This window comes from Aedes albopictus, chromosome 3, assembly GCF_035046485.1.
Source record: "Aedes albopictus strain Foshan chromosome 3, AalbF5, whole genome shotgun sequence".
NCBI classification, from domain to species: Eukaryota; Metazoa; Arthropoda; class Insecta; order Diptera; family Culicidae; genus Aedes; species Aedes albopictus.
This window is the reverse complement of record NC_085138.1, coordinates 330,427,178-330,447,402: the sequence shown is the minus strand read 5'-3', so window position 1 is coordinate 330,447,402 and position 20,225 is coordinate 330,427,178. Positions and strand designations below refer to the sequence as shown.

Below are 20,225 nucleotides of genomic sequence, written 5' to 3'. Positions count from 1 at the left end.
TATAGTAAAGAGAGGCGTCAAGCAACGCGTGTAGCTCACTTGAGCAGAAACTCTTGGACGCGTCAAAAGACGCGTGCTATGATATAGTGAAGAGTTTTTGCAAGCTACTCTTGCATTCTTTGCCAGCTACAACTTACTGCAAAACATTTGAAAAGAGTTTATTTTTAAATCGTTAGGCCGGAATAAATATTAATTTCATCTTTTGTCACAGCGCTCTTGGATTGGTCAAGGGAGGGTGGGGAAGGGGGGGGGGGTGGTGATAAATGAATGTAAAAATTAAAAACTCGTCAGTATTAAAAAAAAATTAAAAACTTTCTAAATTATTCAAAAAAAAATTTAAATATTTTTATCTCCTCGAACCTTGGAACTTGTACGAATTTTTTTTATTTCCCCCTTCAAAAATTTTGGAAATTTTCGAGGGAAAGGGGGGTGATGACAAAAGAAAAAAAAGTAACATTTGTTCCGGCCCTAAAATGGAAAAAAAATGTGATTCAAATATTTTTCGCCGCTTATTAGCATCTCATATTGAGCTATTTAGCATAAATTACGGGTGTCTCAGGCAGAGTGATGACACAAAAAATGAGGATCTTTATGAAAAAAAAAACGTAACGGATGGATCAGGAGGAAGATTTAAAAGCTCGATTTTGTGTAACGTAATGAATGGAAAATATTTTCGAAACCCAAAACTATATCTTTCCGGTGATGCGGAACCTACTGAAATTGAACGCCAGAATTTTTAAATGCTATTGTATCTCGATTTGTATACCTTTTGGCCTTAGGGTATTTTCTAATGTTAAGCTTAATTTTAGTTGAGCCGTTTCTGTCAAAATCAATCAGTGTTGATAGTGTTGTTTACGGTGAACATGGATTCCTCCGACGAAGAGTTTTTCGCTTCTTCGAACACAGTAGATTTCATTACGAATAAACAGCGAGAATATTCGGTTCATCCAATTAATCAAAACAGAAGAGAAGATGGCGAATTTTATCGGCTTTATTCGGACTTGCGAGAGTTTCCGGAAAAATTTCGTTCATACACGCGAATGGATATGGAAACTTTTGATTTCATCCTGGATATGATCAAAGCCAAGCTGTTGAAAGATTGGACAAACTTCAACAAGCAACCAATCTTTCCTTGTGAGAGATTGATTGTTACCCTGAGGTATAAAACTGTTAACTTAAACACTGATTTAAACTAATCATTGGATTTATTTTTTACAGACATCTTGCAACCGGATCGTCGTACACGACGCATGGATTTTCGTTCCGCATGGGCCGGGCAACAGTCGCTGCCATCGTGCGTGAAACTTGTCAGGTGCTTTGGGAAGTGCTCCAGCCAATTTACATGCCACCACCTACAGAGCAAATGTTTCGTACGGTAGCTGAGGGATTCTGGACAAGATGGAACTTTCCAAATTGTGTCGGCGCCATCGATGGAAAGCACATCAGAATCCAATGCCCTGCTGGAGCCGGGTCACTGTACTATAATTATAAGCAGTATCATTCGATTGTCTTGCAAGCTGTGGCAGACTCCAACTGCAAATTTTTGATGGTGGAAGTTGGAGGTTATGGTAAACAGAGTGATGGAGGGACGTTCAATGCTTCGGATATGTTCCGGATGATGAATGAGGGAACACTAAACGTACCTCCAGTTACTGCATTACCTGATCCGGATCTTCCAACAAAAATGCCGCACGTGTTTGTGGGGGATGAGGTATATCCTTTGTTACGGAATCTCCTACGACCATATCCAAGGTCAAGTTTGTGTCCGGAATGCGAGTACTTCAACCAACGATTTTCCAGGGCGAGAAACTGCGTAGAATGCGGTTTCGGTATAATGAGCAACAAATGGAGACTCTTATTGAAATCGATTGAAACTACACCGGAATCTGCAGACGATATCGTGAAGGCAATTTGTATCCTGCACAATGTCATCATTGACGACAATATATTGTTTTGCACATGTTTCGGCTACATTTTTCAATAATAACTTGAAATGGATCCCATAAAAGGAAGGAAATTGTTCCACTTTTTTAAGTGAAATTACCAATAAAAAAAGCTATTTGCCTCATAAATAATAAATCGTGTACCGGTATCAGCAATGACAAATTCCAAAAAATGAGAATAAATTGCAATATTTTGAGCGAAATTGTTCCATAAACATTACCAATAAAACCCTTCATATAGGAAAAATAAACCCTAAAGAATGAAGTAGGTTCCATAAACTATCCAATACAGTTCCAATCATATCTTTGTATGTTCCATCGCCAATTGTAAATGTTCCATAAAACTAAAAGAGTAACATATTAAATATTGCATAAAATTCCTTAATCTGATTGTAAGGACCCATTACAAATTGATAAAACCTGATGATAAAGATGATCTCATTTGAAGACCCCTCGGAAGCATTACCGTTCAAATGGTTAGTTTACCCTGGAAACCCTATTTCAGGTTGCAACAACTTATTGTACCAATTTAAGCGATAAAACGTTCCATAAATATAACTTTTACAACTCACATATCAACCGAATTTTCCTTTACAAATTATGGAAATTCCATTGATGAGGTAAAACATTCCACATAAAAAATATAAAATTTCACATATACAAGATAAAATGTTCCACAAATAGGAATAGAAGAGAATGGAAACTTGCTTGCGCTACGGGATCATAGATGGTGTATGTGAATACAGAAAACCGAAAAAGAAATGCAGTACCGTGAGGTCGCCATTCACCGCTCATGCCCCATTCACCGCTCATTTTGGGTCAATCATACAAAAATGGTCAAATGTTAGTAAAGTATCGTAACAAAAGTGAGTGTAACATGCTGCCACATTTAAAAACTTTCATTTCACCATGTTTTTATATGGGTGTACCTGAAATCACGTTCTCAAAAAATATTTCTCACACTGCGCTGCAGGACAACATGGGATCTGTTCAGGGCAAACAGCGGAAACAATATCCAACAGGTAAAACCCGTTAAAGATTCTATTTTGACAAAACAGGATGAACTGGACGTCATGAATCTTCAATACTTTGGTAAATAAAAGTTATTTTGTTTTTATAAATGAATAGTTTCTGTGATTCCATGAAAAAATAATCCAGTGAGCGGTGAATGGATGCATGAGCGGTAATAGGAGCCAAGAGATTACAAATTTGAATTTTTATTTTTTCGGCTGTAAACATATTTTACAATCGTTTTATATTTTTTCTATAATAACAACATAATTGTAGAGTTGTTAACGTAAACTAAAGTGCAATATTCGCAAACGTCGATTTTTAATGTCATATACTTTACGAAAATGCCGTTAAATGAGCGGTGAATGGCGACCTCACGCTGAGTTGAAAAACTATTAAAAAAAATAAAAATATAAAATTTTACATACACCAGCTTAAATGTTCCACAAATATGCCATAGAACAAATATTGAGAACTAGAAGGCTTGCGCTACGAGATTATAGATGGTGTTTCCATATGTGAATGCAGAAAACCGACGAAGAAATGCAGTACTACTGAGCTTAGCTTATCTTGGACTGACTGTACAATGTTTGCATTAAAAAAAATGAGTTTTTGCTAAATGGCCTAGAAAAATGTAAAGGCAAAATATAAATAAGTTATTATTTTTGCTTACCACCAGTATCTATTCGTTATGCTAGATGTCATGTCATCTCATGTCAAGGTTCAAAGAATGTTGTTGTTTAACCCGTATCGGCCTGAGTCAGCGCATATGAACTAAAAATGTCGCCGTTCAGTGAATACACAACGGATTTGAATAATTTTTTGACAGTGCACTCGTACATATGTCTAGTTTGAAAAAGTGGACAGAGAACGTCGGAATGGTCCCTATGGCCGGAGTTATTCCGGTGGGTCACTGGGTCAGATTCGTATAAAAAGGGCTGTTTTGCGGTACACAGAGTGTTTTCCATTATGATTCGCTATTAAACTCACTCTAGTTTCACTAAAACTTATACCTCTGCAACCAAACATTGTTTCCACACAGTTTTTGACCGTTTAGGAACTACCGGATGTGGCCACCGGACATAATCTCCGCAGGAACCTGCCACATACTGTATACTGGGGTACACAACCATAACCCATTTTTTGCAACTCTATGTATTGACTTTAGCGGTATAGTATCTTAGAAGATTTTGTTCTGTATACTGAACTCTTTATTTTGGGATTTTCACTTTTGTGATTAATCCACCTAAAAGTGCGACAGAAATTCACTTTTTTCAAAAATGAAGTTAGAGTATTGGTGTCTTCTGCAAAGTTGTAGAAAACTGTATTGTTGAAAAGTTTGTCGAACAAACTATTACCTTATTTGCTTAATTATAAGAGATATGTGTCGTTTTTTGTGAACGACCCCTCAAAATAGTTTTTTCGTTATATCTTTTTCTGGGTATTTTTGGTAATTTTCGTGTGTTCTACAAAGTTTAGTGGTTAAACAAATTTAACTATTTTATAGTTTATTGCATTGCTAACTGGACTGCGACGAAGTGCGGAATCTTAAATAAAAGTGCGATATTGCATCAAATCGTTCCGGTGTCTTCACCGCACTTATTCATCATGAGCTAATGAATAAGTGCGGTGAAGACACCGAAACGATCTGACACTAAATCGCACTTTTATTTCAGATTCCGCATTTCCTCGTCGCACTGCGCAATACCTTTCTGAGGATATTGATTACAGGATCGTACAATTCAATGGTCCACGTATGCTATTTGTGTCCTACAACGTCCTACAATACAAGGCCTTAAGGCCGTTTTGATTAGAATAACAATTCATATTATAGAATTCTATAGGACTCTCACCTTGAAAAAACTGATTCAAATCTAAGTAATATCAATCGCATTAAAGCGCATGAAATAATTAACAATTTAATAAATTTGCGGCATGTATTTTCAAATTCACTGGGAAGATTTACTTGTTGCTTCTTCATGAACAATGGTTTTACAATGACAGTCTGTCATCGCGATTTACCCTCTAGCTACCCTTTTTGATCGAAGTCGATCCTTCGGCAGTACTGTGGGAGCGGGTATCGTTGTTGTATCCGGTGTTGTCGTAGCTGTTCATTGGTTGGGGATCGCCGGGCTGGTTGGTCGACATGGCGCAAACAATATCGTGTTTTTCATTACTGGTTTTGTGAATTTCACCGAAATCATTATTTGGGGATGATTTCACGACGGATTGGTCAACACAATAGAGTAAAGTGGGGCAAAAGTTCGAGTGGGGCAAGAGTTTCTTTTGAAGTTTTTGAGCTCAATTCAAATTATTTCTTTCGGGTGTCAAGGTTGTTCGAACCCTTTTTGAAAAAGAGTCTTTCACTCCAAAAATTATGAAAATTGATCAATATTTCGAGAAGTTCTGACAAAATGCTGGTTTTTGATCAAAAAATTGTAACATGCGATGGCCCTTCCAACCCATGGAATGAAATTTTAATGAAATCGAATTCGATATTTTATTTTGGGACGTAACTAGGTATATTTTGAAGATGCTCTAGCATGTATAACTTTTTGCAAAAAAGATTTGGAAATCGTATTTTACACATAGTGGGGCAAAAGTTCGAATTGTGGGGCAAAAGTTCGAGTCATGTGGCAACTTTGGGTATAAACCTAAAATTCTGCAAAATGTACATATTATCTCTAAGAGTGATGGAATTAGTGAGTAAATTCGATTAAAGTTGAAAAAAATGTTGTTTTATCTGAATTTGGCGAAAAACTACTAATTTTTGGTGTAGTAAATTTATCCCTGATTTGGGTAAAATCCAAATCGAATTTTAAAGTGTATTCCAGTTCTAACATCAAATATTAAGTGATTTCAGGTATTCCTATTACCAAAGTGTCAAAATAGTGTGCTACGGTTAGCGAAATTCCACAAACACTAGATTCGAACTTTAGCCCCAGTGGTGGGGCAAGAGTTCGAATAAAACACACACATACAAAAAGTGTTATAACTCAAAATTGAAAAGACATTTGGCGTAACTTTGTTCAGCAAAATTTTAGCTCATGGATGGTAGAATCCCCACACGGTATTTATTTATTTGTATCTGCTTCGATTTTTTTGAAATAGGTTGAATTTTCAACTAAGGTCGAACTTTTGCCCCACCTTACTCTATTACATTTTTTTCTGCTACGATATAACGTAAAAAGAGAAAATTTATTTGTACGTTATATCGAAGAATTCCTGTAATGAAAAATTGAATATACGAGATATTACTAGGGTATGTGTCCTATTCGAAAAGAAGCGATTACGGCACCGATTGTTTCCGTTCGTCAAAAAACACAAATATTTTCATTATGATTCACAACGACTCTCAAAACCGTTCCAGACTCAACCGAGTGGAACTGTTCTCTGGGTATAGAACTACTAAGTGCTAGTAGGTCCCTCCTGTTTATCGAACATCTCTGATAAATCAGCCATACTCAATCTGTAGTAGCCGGTTCGCAATGAACCGTTAGAGGCGCATTAAAGTGTCAAAGGTTTTTTTTTTATTTCTTTGTATTTGTGAATTTTAACTTAATGCTAATTCTTCACACTAGTGTCAAAGGTGATATTTTCAGTAGAAGAATTCAAGTTAACATTCTTCACTTTAATACCGTCAAACCTTGTGATCTTGGCCAGTGCTGTTGTATTTCAACCAATTTAGTTCATTTTTGGAAAGTAATTAGCCTACGATATACCACTAAGGGCCGATTTCTTCACCCGGGCTTAAATTTTAAACCAGGCTTAGCAACATTTTAAGCCGGGCTTAACTTTTTTTCAATTTCTTCACCTCGGCTTAATCGCTAAACCCGGTTTAATAAAGCTACGGTTTACGTTAAGTGTGGCTTATTTTAAGCGGTGCTCTGAGGTGGCTTAGCAGCGCTAAGCCAGGCTTAAGCCGCAAATTGCAGAGTTTGGGTTTCTTCACCTACTTCATAAATAATTTTTTGAAACGGCAGAAAATATTTTTTAAGAAACATGTACACTTAGGAACGATAAAATTGTAAAATGTTTGGTTACGGATGGAGACGATGATAAAGAAAATTATAACCTATAGCCGGCTGGTCGTCAATATAAAATATACACATCGGATCGGGACAATCACGTTTTTACATTAGATTGAAACCCTTCAAAAAGGCACCGTGTTGATAGTTTTGGAAATTTGCCATATTGATTTGGATGTCGAAAGTACCTACATTTGCATTGAAGTTTCTATTTATTTTAACCCGGTCCTTCCATAATTTCAGGTAACAATAAACATTTTCGTCTCTTATGGTTCAAGAGATATTATTTTTGTTTTACAAACAAACTTAGGATGACACTCAAAAAAAAATCTTCTAATACCTTTTTATACACTGATTTCTTATAAAAACTTAGTTCAAAGCACGTTTAGCCTATCGAATGTTCAACATTTTGACTCATAATTCTAAATATAAAAAGTTTTATTCGTGGTGTACTTCTAAACATAACTTATTTTGAATACCTAATAGGGTGACGTTGGATATTATTGGCAGATTTGTCCTCTCAGTCATGGAGGTTTTTGTCGGCCAAAATGCCTGAAACATTGCCATATCATTCAGCTTACTTTGGAAGAATTTGAGGCCAACTTTGAGTTCAATAGGTTTCTAAAAACCTCCCGTGACGAAGAGAACAAAACTGTCAAAAACACGACGCAAGTGGATTTTAAATATCTTTTTGCAATTTCTCATCGTAATAGGCTGTTTTACCCTACGCAAATCTGACAGGAAAAGGCCTACTTTCCCACACCAAATTAACAGTGCTGTAATGGTTCATTACAGCACTGATTTGCGTTGCGTAATGAACCATTACAGCACTGTTTTTAGTTTTGGTCAACTTCTTGATGCTTTCTGCACGCAGTTTTGAAAAATTGTGACAACTGCACAGTATAACCTGCTATGATCAGATTTTCTTTAGCATTGGCTATGAACATCAGTGTGCAGTTTGATGAAAAAGTTTTATTAAAAACTATCCTCAAGGGTAATTTATGAAATTGCAAAAAACGTTGTACGCAACTCGGTGCAGAACTCGATTTTTCCAGCACTCGTCGTAATTATCCAACTCGGCAAGCCTCGTTGGATAAATGTACGACTCGTGCTGTAAAAATCGTCATTCTGCACCTTGTTGCGTAAACTACTATTTTGCAACTCAGCACTATGAAATTTGATTTATATTTGCCGTATCACAACGGACTAGTTTATCGTACTATACCAAACAATTGCAATATGATTCATAATGTAACTGATTTCGGTTCATAATCATCATAATGCAATTGTTTGATCCACAACCCGAGTTGTCACGGCAAGAGCTTGCCAAATTGTCACGGTTGTGGTACAGCTTGGTTGATCAAAATTTAGTGTCTAGCATGATAGAATACATAACTGTTCCCATCGAACCACCGCGAAGCATGATGGTACTGATAGAAATGATCATATTCTAGTGATTTGTTTTTCATTGCAAAAATGTTTTGCAACTCGTTGCAAAACTCGATTTTTAAAGCGCACATTTGATCCCATTTTTTTTTTCATGATGAATATTAATAGGACACGATCGGTGAAGTACTAGATTTGTAGTAATGAGCTGATTTTTTGTATGGTGACTTTTGGTGACCATTGGTGAAAAGGTAAATTCTCCGTTTCTGCAAGGAAATCGTGCAAAAAGCGTGGGTATTATGGTTCCTTGCCTAATTTGATGCTGTTTGAGCAAAACTTTAGAAAACTGTGTTGTTGTTTTGGCTATTTCTTGTCCCTTAATCAGTACAGTTTTCCAAAGTTTTGCTCAAATAGCATCAAATTAGACAAGGAATCATAATACCCACGCTTTTTGCACGATTTCCTTGCCAAAACGGAGAATTCCTATTGCCTTTTTCGAAGATATTCGATGACATTGAATCTAGATAGGTCGAAATTACATTTTTGTAATTACGTTTCGAAAATGCTTACTTTTCAATTGGTGAAAAGGCAGCGAATTTGCCTACTTTTCCAACCAAACTTTAACAAGTAGTACTTTTTGGCACTGTTGTTTGATTGGAAATTTGCTCCTAGTTTGGCTTAATTTATAATTGTTAACAAAGTTAATATGCCGGAAATCTATAAATGTTATGTCCGCGCACGTCCTTACGGTCACTTCCTGTATTATTTCTTCCATAAACTTCTCCTTCTAGAAGAAAAAGTGCCAGACTGAACTGGAGGGATGCTTGAAAATTTGTGACAGCCATCTTGGTTTGTCCTGGTCTGTAGGCCTAATGAACCGCCTACTTGATCGGATAAAAGGCTAAGACGGCTAATACACGTGGAAGCCCGCTTGCATGTTTTCTCAGAACGTGCAGTTAAGGTTGTAATTGATGGATGTTTTTCGTAATTACAAAAAACTTTGTATGCTCGGTAAGCCTGGTTGAATAAATGTACAACTCGTGCTGAAAAAATCAACATTTTTGCAACTTGTGGCATAAATAACTATTTCAGCACTGCAAAAAATGTTCCGTTTCATATTTTAGTACAAGTCATCGTGCATCGTATTAACGCATTTTTATATTAAAATCCTAAATTTTTTGCATGGTATTAAAACACCAACGAATTGGAATAAAAGTAGAATAAACTGTTTCTATTAATGGATTTCAGTTTCTAGTGTAACTTGAATTTTGCTGTGGCTTTCAGTGTGCACAGTTCATAATTTTAAACAATTCGAAAAATGGTTTGAACTCTGGAGCATCTAACGACAAACACATTTTCGAAAACTCACTATCGAAATGCAACTTTATTCGAAGGCGATTATGGATATCAAAACATAACATCAACATTGCAACGCCTTTTCTGCAATGTGGCACTCAAACTTTGTACAATGAGCGGCAAATTCGAATACCAAATGTTGTGGAACGATCATATGTAGTAGGTACTAAATCGTAGATCTTCGATACTAGCGTTGGGTAAAACATCAACAGTCTAGGTAGATCATTATTGTTAACTTCCTTCTGTATCCGAAAAAAATACCGAGCGATTTCGCTTTTCCTGCTAAAATTTCAGCGGATGTTTTGTTGTTGTTAATCCATACTGCATATAACGGGCATTTCAAAATATCGGCGGCCTAAAATGACGTTTCCATTGGAAAGTCACTGGAACGATATGGGAAATATCGTTAAGCTTGGCTTAGCGTAAGCCGTCGCCTTTATTTGCTAAACCGGTGTGAAGAAATGCAAATATTTAAACCTGGCTTAAGAATTTGGCTTAACTTTAAGTGTGGTTTAAGATAAGCCAGGCTGACGTCGTTAAGCCGGGTAGGTGAAGAAATTGGCCCTAAGTAACTCGCGATACAATTCCAAATCCAGATAGGCCGATAGGCGGAAAATTTTCAACTTTAAAAGTAAAAATAACATATTTCTGGTCAATATATTGTAGGGACGTTACCAGAAACTGCGATAATTTCACTTTTCTTCCATTTGTATCATTAGTAATTGAGACAAGGGCGCGTGAATTACTTATTTAGAAAAGCGCCACCTGCGCCATGTAGCTTTCCGTTTGATCGTCAATTAGTTCAAGTTTTTCACTAATTGAGGCCTTAGCATGGTTAAATATATATCCGTTTCGATCGAGTGGTTTCTTTTTGGACAAATATATAACCCTGTGTACTGGGATCTTGTGCTGAAAGCCTTGTGCAACAAACTAATGTTGGCTGTAATTGATGCTTGCTTGAACTGCGAACATTAGGATACATTATGTTCTTCAGATGTGGTTTAACGCTCGAAAACGGTACTGACCAATCTTGGCCCGTGGCCTATCTTACCCATGACCCATATTTCCCAGGAAGAGCCTGTTATATTTTTTGGAGGGAAAAAGTCTACGCAAGACGGTTTTCGCACAACTAAGAGAAAATGTGACTTTCGGAATCTATTCAAACGTTTTATGAAAGCAACTATTTGCCATTTGATCCATTGGAAAAACTTACAGGATAATTAGAGCCACTCCTCGTACCCAATTAGCTAACCAGCACAGCATAAGTGGTAATGCTCTTCGGTAGTTCGGCTGAGCCATCTGCGCGAAGCATTTTTCGTCCACAGGTGCTGGCGCATGGATGAATTATTGGAAGGTCTAATTCATTGTAGCTTCTCAAACTTCACATTTGGCCTCAAGGGAGCTATTTTAGAGTAATTTTGAGACAATTTTATTGCAGAACAATCAAGTATGCTGATACGTTATTGATGAGTTTTTAACATGTTTAGATAACATACATACAATCTTACAACAGCTGAGCAAATAGTCATTAAATATGTAAGGTTGCGATGAGAAGGGTGGGTCAAGATAAGTCATTGGCCAATATTGTAATTATACATTGAAGCAGCATAACATACAGAACGCCTTCATATAATCGAGCTTTGGTCGGTGAGGTCGGTTGTACCCGTCGAGTCAAGTACGAGACACTGAAGACGCCCTTACAGTTGAGGTCGAAGCAGTGAAAGCGAATGTTCATACAAAATTGCAAACTTTTATATTCTGTAAAAAAAAATGACCATATTTGTAGTGCGCTGGCAAATTTTTGACTCAATCGGTCATAAGAGAACAAAGATACAAAATATTATAGTTGGCCATTTTGTATGAAAATTGACTTTTACTGCTATTTTTATGAACACAACTGTACAGTCAGTTTTTTTTAACGCGGGGGATACGTACCGCGTAAAAAATAACTCAGTTTAAATGAGCATGAGCATGAGCATAGATGACCGCACAATTCGTAGTTGCTACTCCGTGATTGACCAGAACAATCGAAATTGCACAAGGAACCAATGAATAGGGCTTAGGACTAGCTTACTATTCTCAATGTACACAGGTCGAGAGCTCTCAACTTTAATAGGGTCAATAACGGCGCCGGCCACGTCCTTACGGTCATCGAGGATGGGAGGGAATGTAAGACAAACGTTGTTATAAAGACCGCGAATCGCTGCATCTCCACGTTTGTCTCAGGAAGGATTTTTTTGTTAGTAGGGTAAGGTACATTGTCAGTCCAGGAGTCACCTATGGTTGGTGATATGATTTGACAATGGATCAATATACACAAACCGCCGTTAACAACCGACCACTTTTCGACGCAAAAACTAGCCAAAAAGAAAATTCTATCGCGCGTCTCCACTCCACTAGGGAGCAGAAACCTTTAGTCTATTCCACACAGAAATACACTGAACGCGACTCACTTGTCGGCGCTCGGATTTTTTTTTCGACCGGCGAGCCCGAACTAACACTTTTCACACTCTTTTGTGTAAATGCAAAAAATGAAAGAAAATATTTATTATCAACTAAAAGTGTATTGGGAACTAGCGCGACGGGAAGCAAAAAATTCAGAACCGACTCGATCCACGACCACGACGCGTCCACCGCACACTCACCGCCGTCGAAATGCTCACTTCGGAATACAAAATAGAAAAGGGAAAACAATCGAACCACCGAACCAAACGCGCGCGAACTGGCACCCGGACGAAATTCTACTACACACTGATGTACGCTGGGTCCGCCGCCGTCGAAATGCTCACTTCGCAATAGAAAAAGAAAAAATCGAACCATAGGAGCAAACGCGCGCGAACTGGCACCCGGATGAAATTCTACTACACACTCCGTAAAAAATAACTCAGTTTAAAATTCAAAAAACCCCGTAAAAAGTCTCAGTCAGTGAATCAAAATTCAACCATCGCGCAACAATAATGACAATGTCGCAATCTGTATTTGTTGCGACAATCCACCCAATGCAACATAAGATTGTCCCAACTTGAAAATAATAGGATAAACATCGTACACCACAAGTTTAAAGATTTTCAGCATAGCATTGCGATTTTCGAACGGTAACATCAAGTTGGTAAACACTGCAACTCTGCTGAAGATCTATCATCAAACAGTTTCGACTTTTGGTTTTAAATAATTGATAATTCACAAGTTGAAATGTACGCAACAAATTCAGCTTCCGTTTTGTCTGCAACAAAAATTTTCGAGATCATGTCATTATCTGTTACCAGTAGGGATAAAGAGCAATCGCTGCGCCTTCTTTGTTGCTTGTTTTGTGCTTCTTTTGTCTGACAATTCTCTTCACTGGTCTCAGTATTTCTCGACGAATCATGCAAAAATAAGACGATGAAATTTTTTTGTATGGAGTTTTCATTTACACGGCCGCGTAAATGAAAACCGCGTAAAAAAGACCTGACTGTATATGTCATAGGCTGCAAATACTTAGCAGGAATGGGCATTTCATTTGACGTCTTAAATCAGCTGATTTTTAGGGCCTTTGACAGTTCTCCTATGAAAATGACAGTTTAGCGTTTGCGCCTTTGATCGGCAGTTGTAAACAATGGCATGCGCGGACCTGTCAACTGAAAAGGCCTATTAAAATTAACAGTAAATAAAAAGAAAATCGGGTTAAGTACGGTTCCTTTGAATTCCACTAAGAATTTGCATCCTTCGACAGATACGTATTTCGACCTCAACTGTAAGGTCGTCTTCAGTGTCTTGTACTTGACTCGACTGTCAAGTCAAGTACAAGACACTGAAGACGACCTTACAGTTGAGGTGAAATACGTATCTGTCAAAGGATGCAAATTCTTAGTGGAATTCAAAGGAACCGTACTTAACCCGATTTTCTTTTTATTTACAGATATCCCCCTAACAAGCTCAGGTTAATCATCATTAACAGTAACTTATCCCGATTTTCATTTGAGTTTGTTTAAGGTAACGTCTACCCCCGTTGGTTTGACCTCATCTAATCTGAACACTTTTTAATTTGACCCCCGCTAATCTGTACATCGTTCAAACTAAAAATGGTTCAAACGTCATTCTTTTCATGGAACGGGGTGAAACGGAACGCAGTATCAAAACAAAACAGCAAATCAGGTTACCATTAGTGTGTTTTTCAACACCCACAGGGTTACTAGAAGTTCAAATTAAAAGTGAACCCCGTTGGTTTGCATGAGGTGTCGTTCAAACCAACGGGGGTAGACGGTATAGTAAGGAATCAAAGCTTGTTTTTCTCAGAGATGGCGCCACCACATTAAAAGTAAAATCATTTTTCTTGTACGGACAAATCGCTGGTTAGCACTTGTTTCGCATCGCAGCGATTTGTACCTTGGGGCAAAAAGTTGCAAAATAGAAACAAAATCATTATTCCTACGCGTTTCTTGTGGATTCATTGCAGTAACAGAGAATGGACTATCAGCTTGGCACGCGCCCACAGTTGATCAGCAGGAGTAAATTCATTTTATTTTGTATGGCGAAAAGCATCTAAACTCGAATTTCTCGGAATGGAAAGCTTTTACCGAAAACATATTTGGTAGGCATCAAACAGGTCATCGCTACCAAATATTTTTTCGAATAATATCTTCCACTTCGAGAAATACGCCTTTAGATGCTATTCGCCATTTTTGCGATTTACTTTTTGCGATTTTTCGCGCATAGAAGCAAGCGCCACATTGGTCAATGCGGAGAGTAGGAAAACAGCCAAAGCATTTAATTCATTGATTACATCACCATACAAATTTCAAGTTGTTTACTTCTTTTTTCCTGACTGGCATTTTCCACAGCGGGGCAGCGCGGACGTCAACCACGAATAGATGAGCCGTAGTCCACATGAATTTGACATGTTTGGGAAATTGACACTTTTGGGCACTCTGACAGATCTGGGATGTGAACGACATTTGCGAATTAGTCATTACCATAAGTTATTACTTAAGTAAAACGTGTAAAACTAGCAAAAGGTTATCAAAATTTTAGCGTGCAATCGTTCGAAATTACACGACAACGCGAAGATAGCAAATAAATCAGTAAGAAATTGTGTAATGCATCGATTTACAGCACAAACAATTTTGGACGTGTTTTTGTTGTGAGCTACGGGGATTTTGGCTTTTGCTGCCCCCCTGATTTTCCACCCGTGTTGCGCATGATGTTTCGAGTGGATAAGTGCCAGGTGGCGCCGCTGTATATGTGAAAAACACATGGAACACGAGCGCCGTCTATGATTCCGTAGCGCAAAATTTTGTGCTTGTTTACACTGTTATCACGTTTACCGCATTTATCAGAAAAACGCCACTACCGGCACTTTAGCATAACCGAAGCTGCTTGCTTCTTATTGATGTTATTGTTACTAAAGTTTGTGATAGGGTCTGGGACCATTTAGACACTGGTCCTATTTTGGGCATTGTCCGCTATAACTCAGCCAATTTCACATCTTTTTACTTGATTTTTTGTACATGGCTCTATTACGCTACTGCGCTACTTTTCCCCGGATACCCCCTTTCCACGTTTCAAAGAGCTGTCCGACCTTAAGCCAGGAAGTCATTAGAGACAACATCGACTTATCCGCGAGCGGATATCGGAGTATTGGGAAATGTTTATTTTTTGGCATAGGGTTTCACGCATTAGTGCGTGGATGCCAGGAGTAAAATGATGGGTTATGAGAAGATTTACTGTGAAACGGTACATTTCGCTTGGTAGCATAACTTGTAGGTGTTATATGTTAGATATACACTGTGCTGTGAAAGTTGCAAAGGAGGGAAATGGCTTTTTCAATACATTTCTGGTTTAATGAACATACGTTTATAGATGAGATGTTTATGCATGTAAATAAGAAAGTATAGTGAAAGTAGATAGAATCTTGGATAGAATACAAAGTAGGAGGAAAGGGACGAGCCAGGAATTGAACCACGGACCTTCTGCACATGAGTCAGAAGCGGTAGCCACTAGACCACCAAGGTCGTCATTAGATTTATTGTTTATTACAAGATTATCTCAAAACTCACTTTAACCAAGCGGAATCACCGCTTAGAATTATAACAAAAATCGTATATATTGCCGTTTATCGTTGATAAAATCTCAATTATTTCATCTTGCCCTGCACTGTTTTTTTTTTCTAGGCGCCAAATCGATCATTTTTAAAAACTGCTTGTTCAAAAGCATGTTTTGTATTTTATGAACCTTTTATCGACTTTTAGCATAGCTAACTAATTTATTAAAAAGTAGAGGACAAATACAAGTCATACAATGACCCAGACCTATCACGCAGAAAAAAGCATGGTAAAATCAAAAATATTTCAGGTAAACTCAAATAAGTTGTCAATTTGTTCTAGCAACAAAAATAAAACTGTTTGGAGCAAATCGAACGTCACATTTGAAGTAAATTCAATCCTATTCTGAAACAAACATGCATCTTCTGACAGGTTTGTTAGAAACAAATGTATTTTTTGTTGTTTTTTTTTTGTGGCAGGTCGGCCCTACACTGCCGGTGGAAGCATAATTGTCCCATGTGCATTTTTGGCAATATTGAAAATTTGCAGCCCATAACCATGTATCGGGGGGTACTATCATATGGGGAAATAAAAATAGGTTGTTTGTTCCGAAAATTGTTGAAAAAATGCATGGCCGATTTGTAACATTCTTAAAAGTGGACGCATAAGCGTCACGTTTCATTGGAAATCCTATGGGACTATAAAATCGCTCTAAAACAAAAAATAGTGCTCAAATTAAAAATTGGTTGATGTTAGAACACGATTCAAAACTTATACTTCATAGTTGAGACAATTTACTTTTTTCGAACTTTGGACGCGATTTTCTCGATTGTCTGTTTTTGCACATGGGACATTTATGCGTCCACCGGCAGTACAGAAATATTTGTTTTCCAATTAAATTTACAGTCATTTTCTCCTCTAGGAAAACTCACTTCCCGGTTGGCACTTTCAATGCCAACATCATGTAGATAACATACGCTCCCAAAATCAATGGGATTTCGTTGAAACTTTTGATGAAACTTGCCTTTTTTGCAAGAGGAAATCTTGTTTGGTGCTGCAGCTGGAACTTGAGAGTTTTGTTTATGTTCTCGACGGCGGAAAAGGGGGCTCTTCAATGGGTATTGTAGAAATCAATATGTAATTGAGTTGGTTTTAAAAATTAATGTTTTAGTTATAAATATTTTAACAGTTTACCGAATAAACATGAATATTTTTGTTTCGAACGAACGAAATTTGTCTCCGTGAACGAAAAGATCGCGTTCTACTAACTCACTAGTTTATTGTAACAAAATAAGACTGTAAATGCGAATTGGAAGGGATTGTATTTCAGACTAACTTGAAATTTTGTTTAGCTCTCATATAGGAGTTAGGATCAGCACAGGTTCGATCAAGGTAGAAAAAACGAAACGAACGGCCTTTTCGAACGATCATGTTTTGCCTACACTACTGATAGAAGTGAAAAAGAGATAGGTAACCGAGCAAAGGGCAACTACCTACTACTAGACAATGAGTAACCATTAAGGTGTGTTAAAATAAATTATAATCTAACAGGCTCATTGTCAGGTTTTGGGAAACGGAACACCTACTGGAGTAGTGGAAGAAAAATTACCTTATCCACAATTAAAGCGTCATGCTAGAATGTGAGAACTTTCGAGCGAACTTTATTATAAATGCAGTCAGAGTATAAACGACACTAATTAGATCTTGCCCTGTGACCTATCTTGCCCGTGACCCTTATATCTTCGGAAAAGCCTATCATGATCATGATTATAGGGAAAAACTCAATGCAAGGTGGTTTTCCGAAAGGTTTGTAATTTTTTATCACCTAATTCTTTGTAAACGACAACTGCTGCTCAAAGGAATTAAAATTCATTTACAGTTAATGTATACGAAATGCAACCATGCCATTTGATCCATTGGAAAAACTTACAGGATAATTAGAACCACTCCTCGTACCCAATTAGCTAACCAACACAGCATAAGTGGTAATGCTCTTCGGCTATTCGGCTGAGCCATCAGCGCGAAGCATTTTTCGTCCACAGGTGCTGGCGCATGGATGAATTATTGGAAGGTCTAATTCATTGTAGCTTCTCAAACTTCACATTTGGCCTCACAAGTACTATGTAATATTTACTATTTTTTTATATTGCAGAATACTACATTTCGTCATTCATCGTCATTGATGTAGGTTTTGTCAAAAAATTTAAGTCTGAGAAATTTAAACTAATTATGATACACATAAAAATAAAGTTTATATTTAAAAAAAAACATACGAATTAGCGTTCAAGTGTAAAAATACGAATTAGTGTTCTAGTGTCTAGTGTTGAACGGCTTCTGTAGTCGTTATTGCACGAAACCGTACTCATGCATCATTGCCATTATATGGTGGCAGTTTAAACTGAACAATGGGTTTTCGAAAGAAAACTGTTCTCGCTGTTACGTATGTTTGTCTATGATATAATCTTTATATGAAACAGCTGGGGAAATAGTCATAAACTAGATAAGAGTGGACAATGGGATAGGGTTCAAGATAGGTCATTGGTCAAAATTCTCAAAAATGTAATATATCGATGCAACCTAGCATAAGACCTTCACATTCAACATTCTGCGATCTGCCATCAAAAAGACCAAAAATCACGAACGGAACTGTTTTCAACTGCCCACAAAGACTGGACAGTGACCACGAAGACCAGATTCCTCGAGATGAAGAAACTGGCATTAAAGTGCTACTGGGTTAAGCCCTCCCATCGCGACAAGATCGAATATCCATGAGGAGGGTTACAGTATTTTGCGCCCTAACACGTGAAAATCAATATTGTCGGGCCGTCACCAAACCGGACTTCGCACAATCAAGTCGCGACGCGACCCAACTCGCGACGTTTTTTAGTCCTGTCAAAAGTAGTGCGCATCCTTCCCGTTATTGTCAGCAACACAGCGCACTAGATGCGAAACAGTTGCGACACTTGTGGACCAAGAAATTGGCAATTTTTGATTGAATGTCGGTCTTGATTCCAACCGGATAGATAATATCATCACCAACATTGCTGTCGTTTCGTAAAATGGCTCATAGTGTTAATGGATTACGTGACGTCATATTTGCTCGATACACTCTAAATTCACGGTAAAACACACTAAAATCGTATTTCTCAACCATGTTCCCGCGAGTCTATGGTATGTATAGTGTCTATAATCTATATAATTTTTCATTAGGGCCTAACTGACTTGATCGATTTCTCTTCGTCGACTGTCTCTTACGATAACAACTTGACCAAAACGAACAAAATCATTATTCTTTTTGTTTCTATATCAAGATGTAGTCGTCTTCTTTGCATTTCAACCAAAAAATCTTTGGAAATTTCAATATACATTCTGTAATAATGCAACGTAGCCGATCCTTCGTCATCCCACCCCACTCGACACAGCTGCGACGTAGCGCTCTAATATACGGAGCATGTCTCTGGAACAACCTTCCGTTAGAGACGAAATCCAAACCAACTCTAGATGCCTTCAAACGATCGCTACACTCTAAAGAATTTTCACGTCCGATTTACGTGAAATATCACGTAGCTCATCCTTATTCACAAAATCTCAAAAGTTACCTGACGTTAGTAACTATCACCCGATAATCACGGCGTATGCACCGCCCTGTTTGGTAAAGTCCACCAAATTTTCACATAAATCGTTTGAATGCGTTTGTGTTAGTGAACTTCTGACTTCGAAGTTTCCGCAAAACGAAAGTTACGTGACTTTCAGGTGTGAAAAAAATATTCAATATGGCGTTGAGAAGCAGTTTGGTGCACAAGCTGTTGCTGATTTGAGTTTCCGTGCAAGTTGCAGCAAGTATTGAAATAATTTAATTGTATAAGACAATTGATAGTTATTTATTAAAAGGAGTTATGACTTTTTTATATTTTTTTATTAATTTCAGAAGCTGGAAGAAGGTGTTATTATACGACTGACGGTGACGGAGGTCCTACAAAGTTTTTGCATCAAAATCCAAAGATTGTTTGTATTAAATTATCCAATTTTAGAAGATCCGAAGCGTATATATATATATTTATTATTTATGAATGAAAGTGTAGATTTAGGTATGAATTACTCCAAAATAAAAGACTGATAAAGATTTTTCTTACATTTTTAAATATTAGTACCAGCTTGTACCGTATTTGAGGAGACAAGATTCTTTATCTCTATAAATTGCATTGATATATTTATTTTACAATTGCATAATTTGGCTTTTTTCATTGCATTTTGTAAGAATTTAAAATCTCTTGTCCCTTCAAATACGTTGCAAGCTGGTGCGACAGCTTTATTTTCATTTAAAAATAGTGTATAAATTACGCGAAATTCACGTAGAACTAACCATGTTCTCCCGTAAAAGTTACCGGAAATTCCAGTAGCACTCGCCCACATTTCACGTAAATACTTGTCAAGTTTACCTGATTTATCACGTCGATCAACGAAGCTCAAATTTATCCAGC

General features: G+C 37.4%; 1 protein-coding gene and 1 long non-coding RNA gene across 2 annotated transcripts in view; one reads left to right on the top strand and one right to left on the bottom strand.

Moving 5' to 3' along the window:
• Positions 1 to 330: 330 nt before the first annotated feature.
• Positions 331 to 1,984, top strand: LOC115260339 (uncharacterized). Its single transcript, XM_062858048.1, has 2 exons — positions 331 to 1,159; positions 1,219 to 1,984. Exons 1-2 carry the CDS (start codon positions 864 to 866, stop codon positions 1,982 to 1,984), a joined length of 1,062 nt encoding a protein of 353 aa, XP_062714032.1. The 5' UTR covers positions 331 to 863.
• A 784-nt stretch (positions 1,985 to 2,768) lies between these two features.
• Positions 2,769 to 20,225, bottom strand: part of LOC109402318 (uncharacterized) — a 30,388-nt gene continuing 12,931 nt past the window's right edge. The window contains exon 2 of the long non-coding RNA XR_009995708.1: positions 2,769 to 5,087. This is a non-coding gene — a long non-coding RNA (uncharacterized LOC109402318). The remainder of the gene's footprint in view (positions 5,088 to 20,225) is intronic.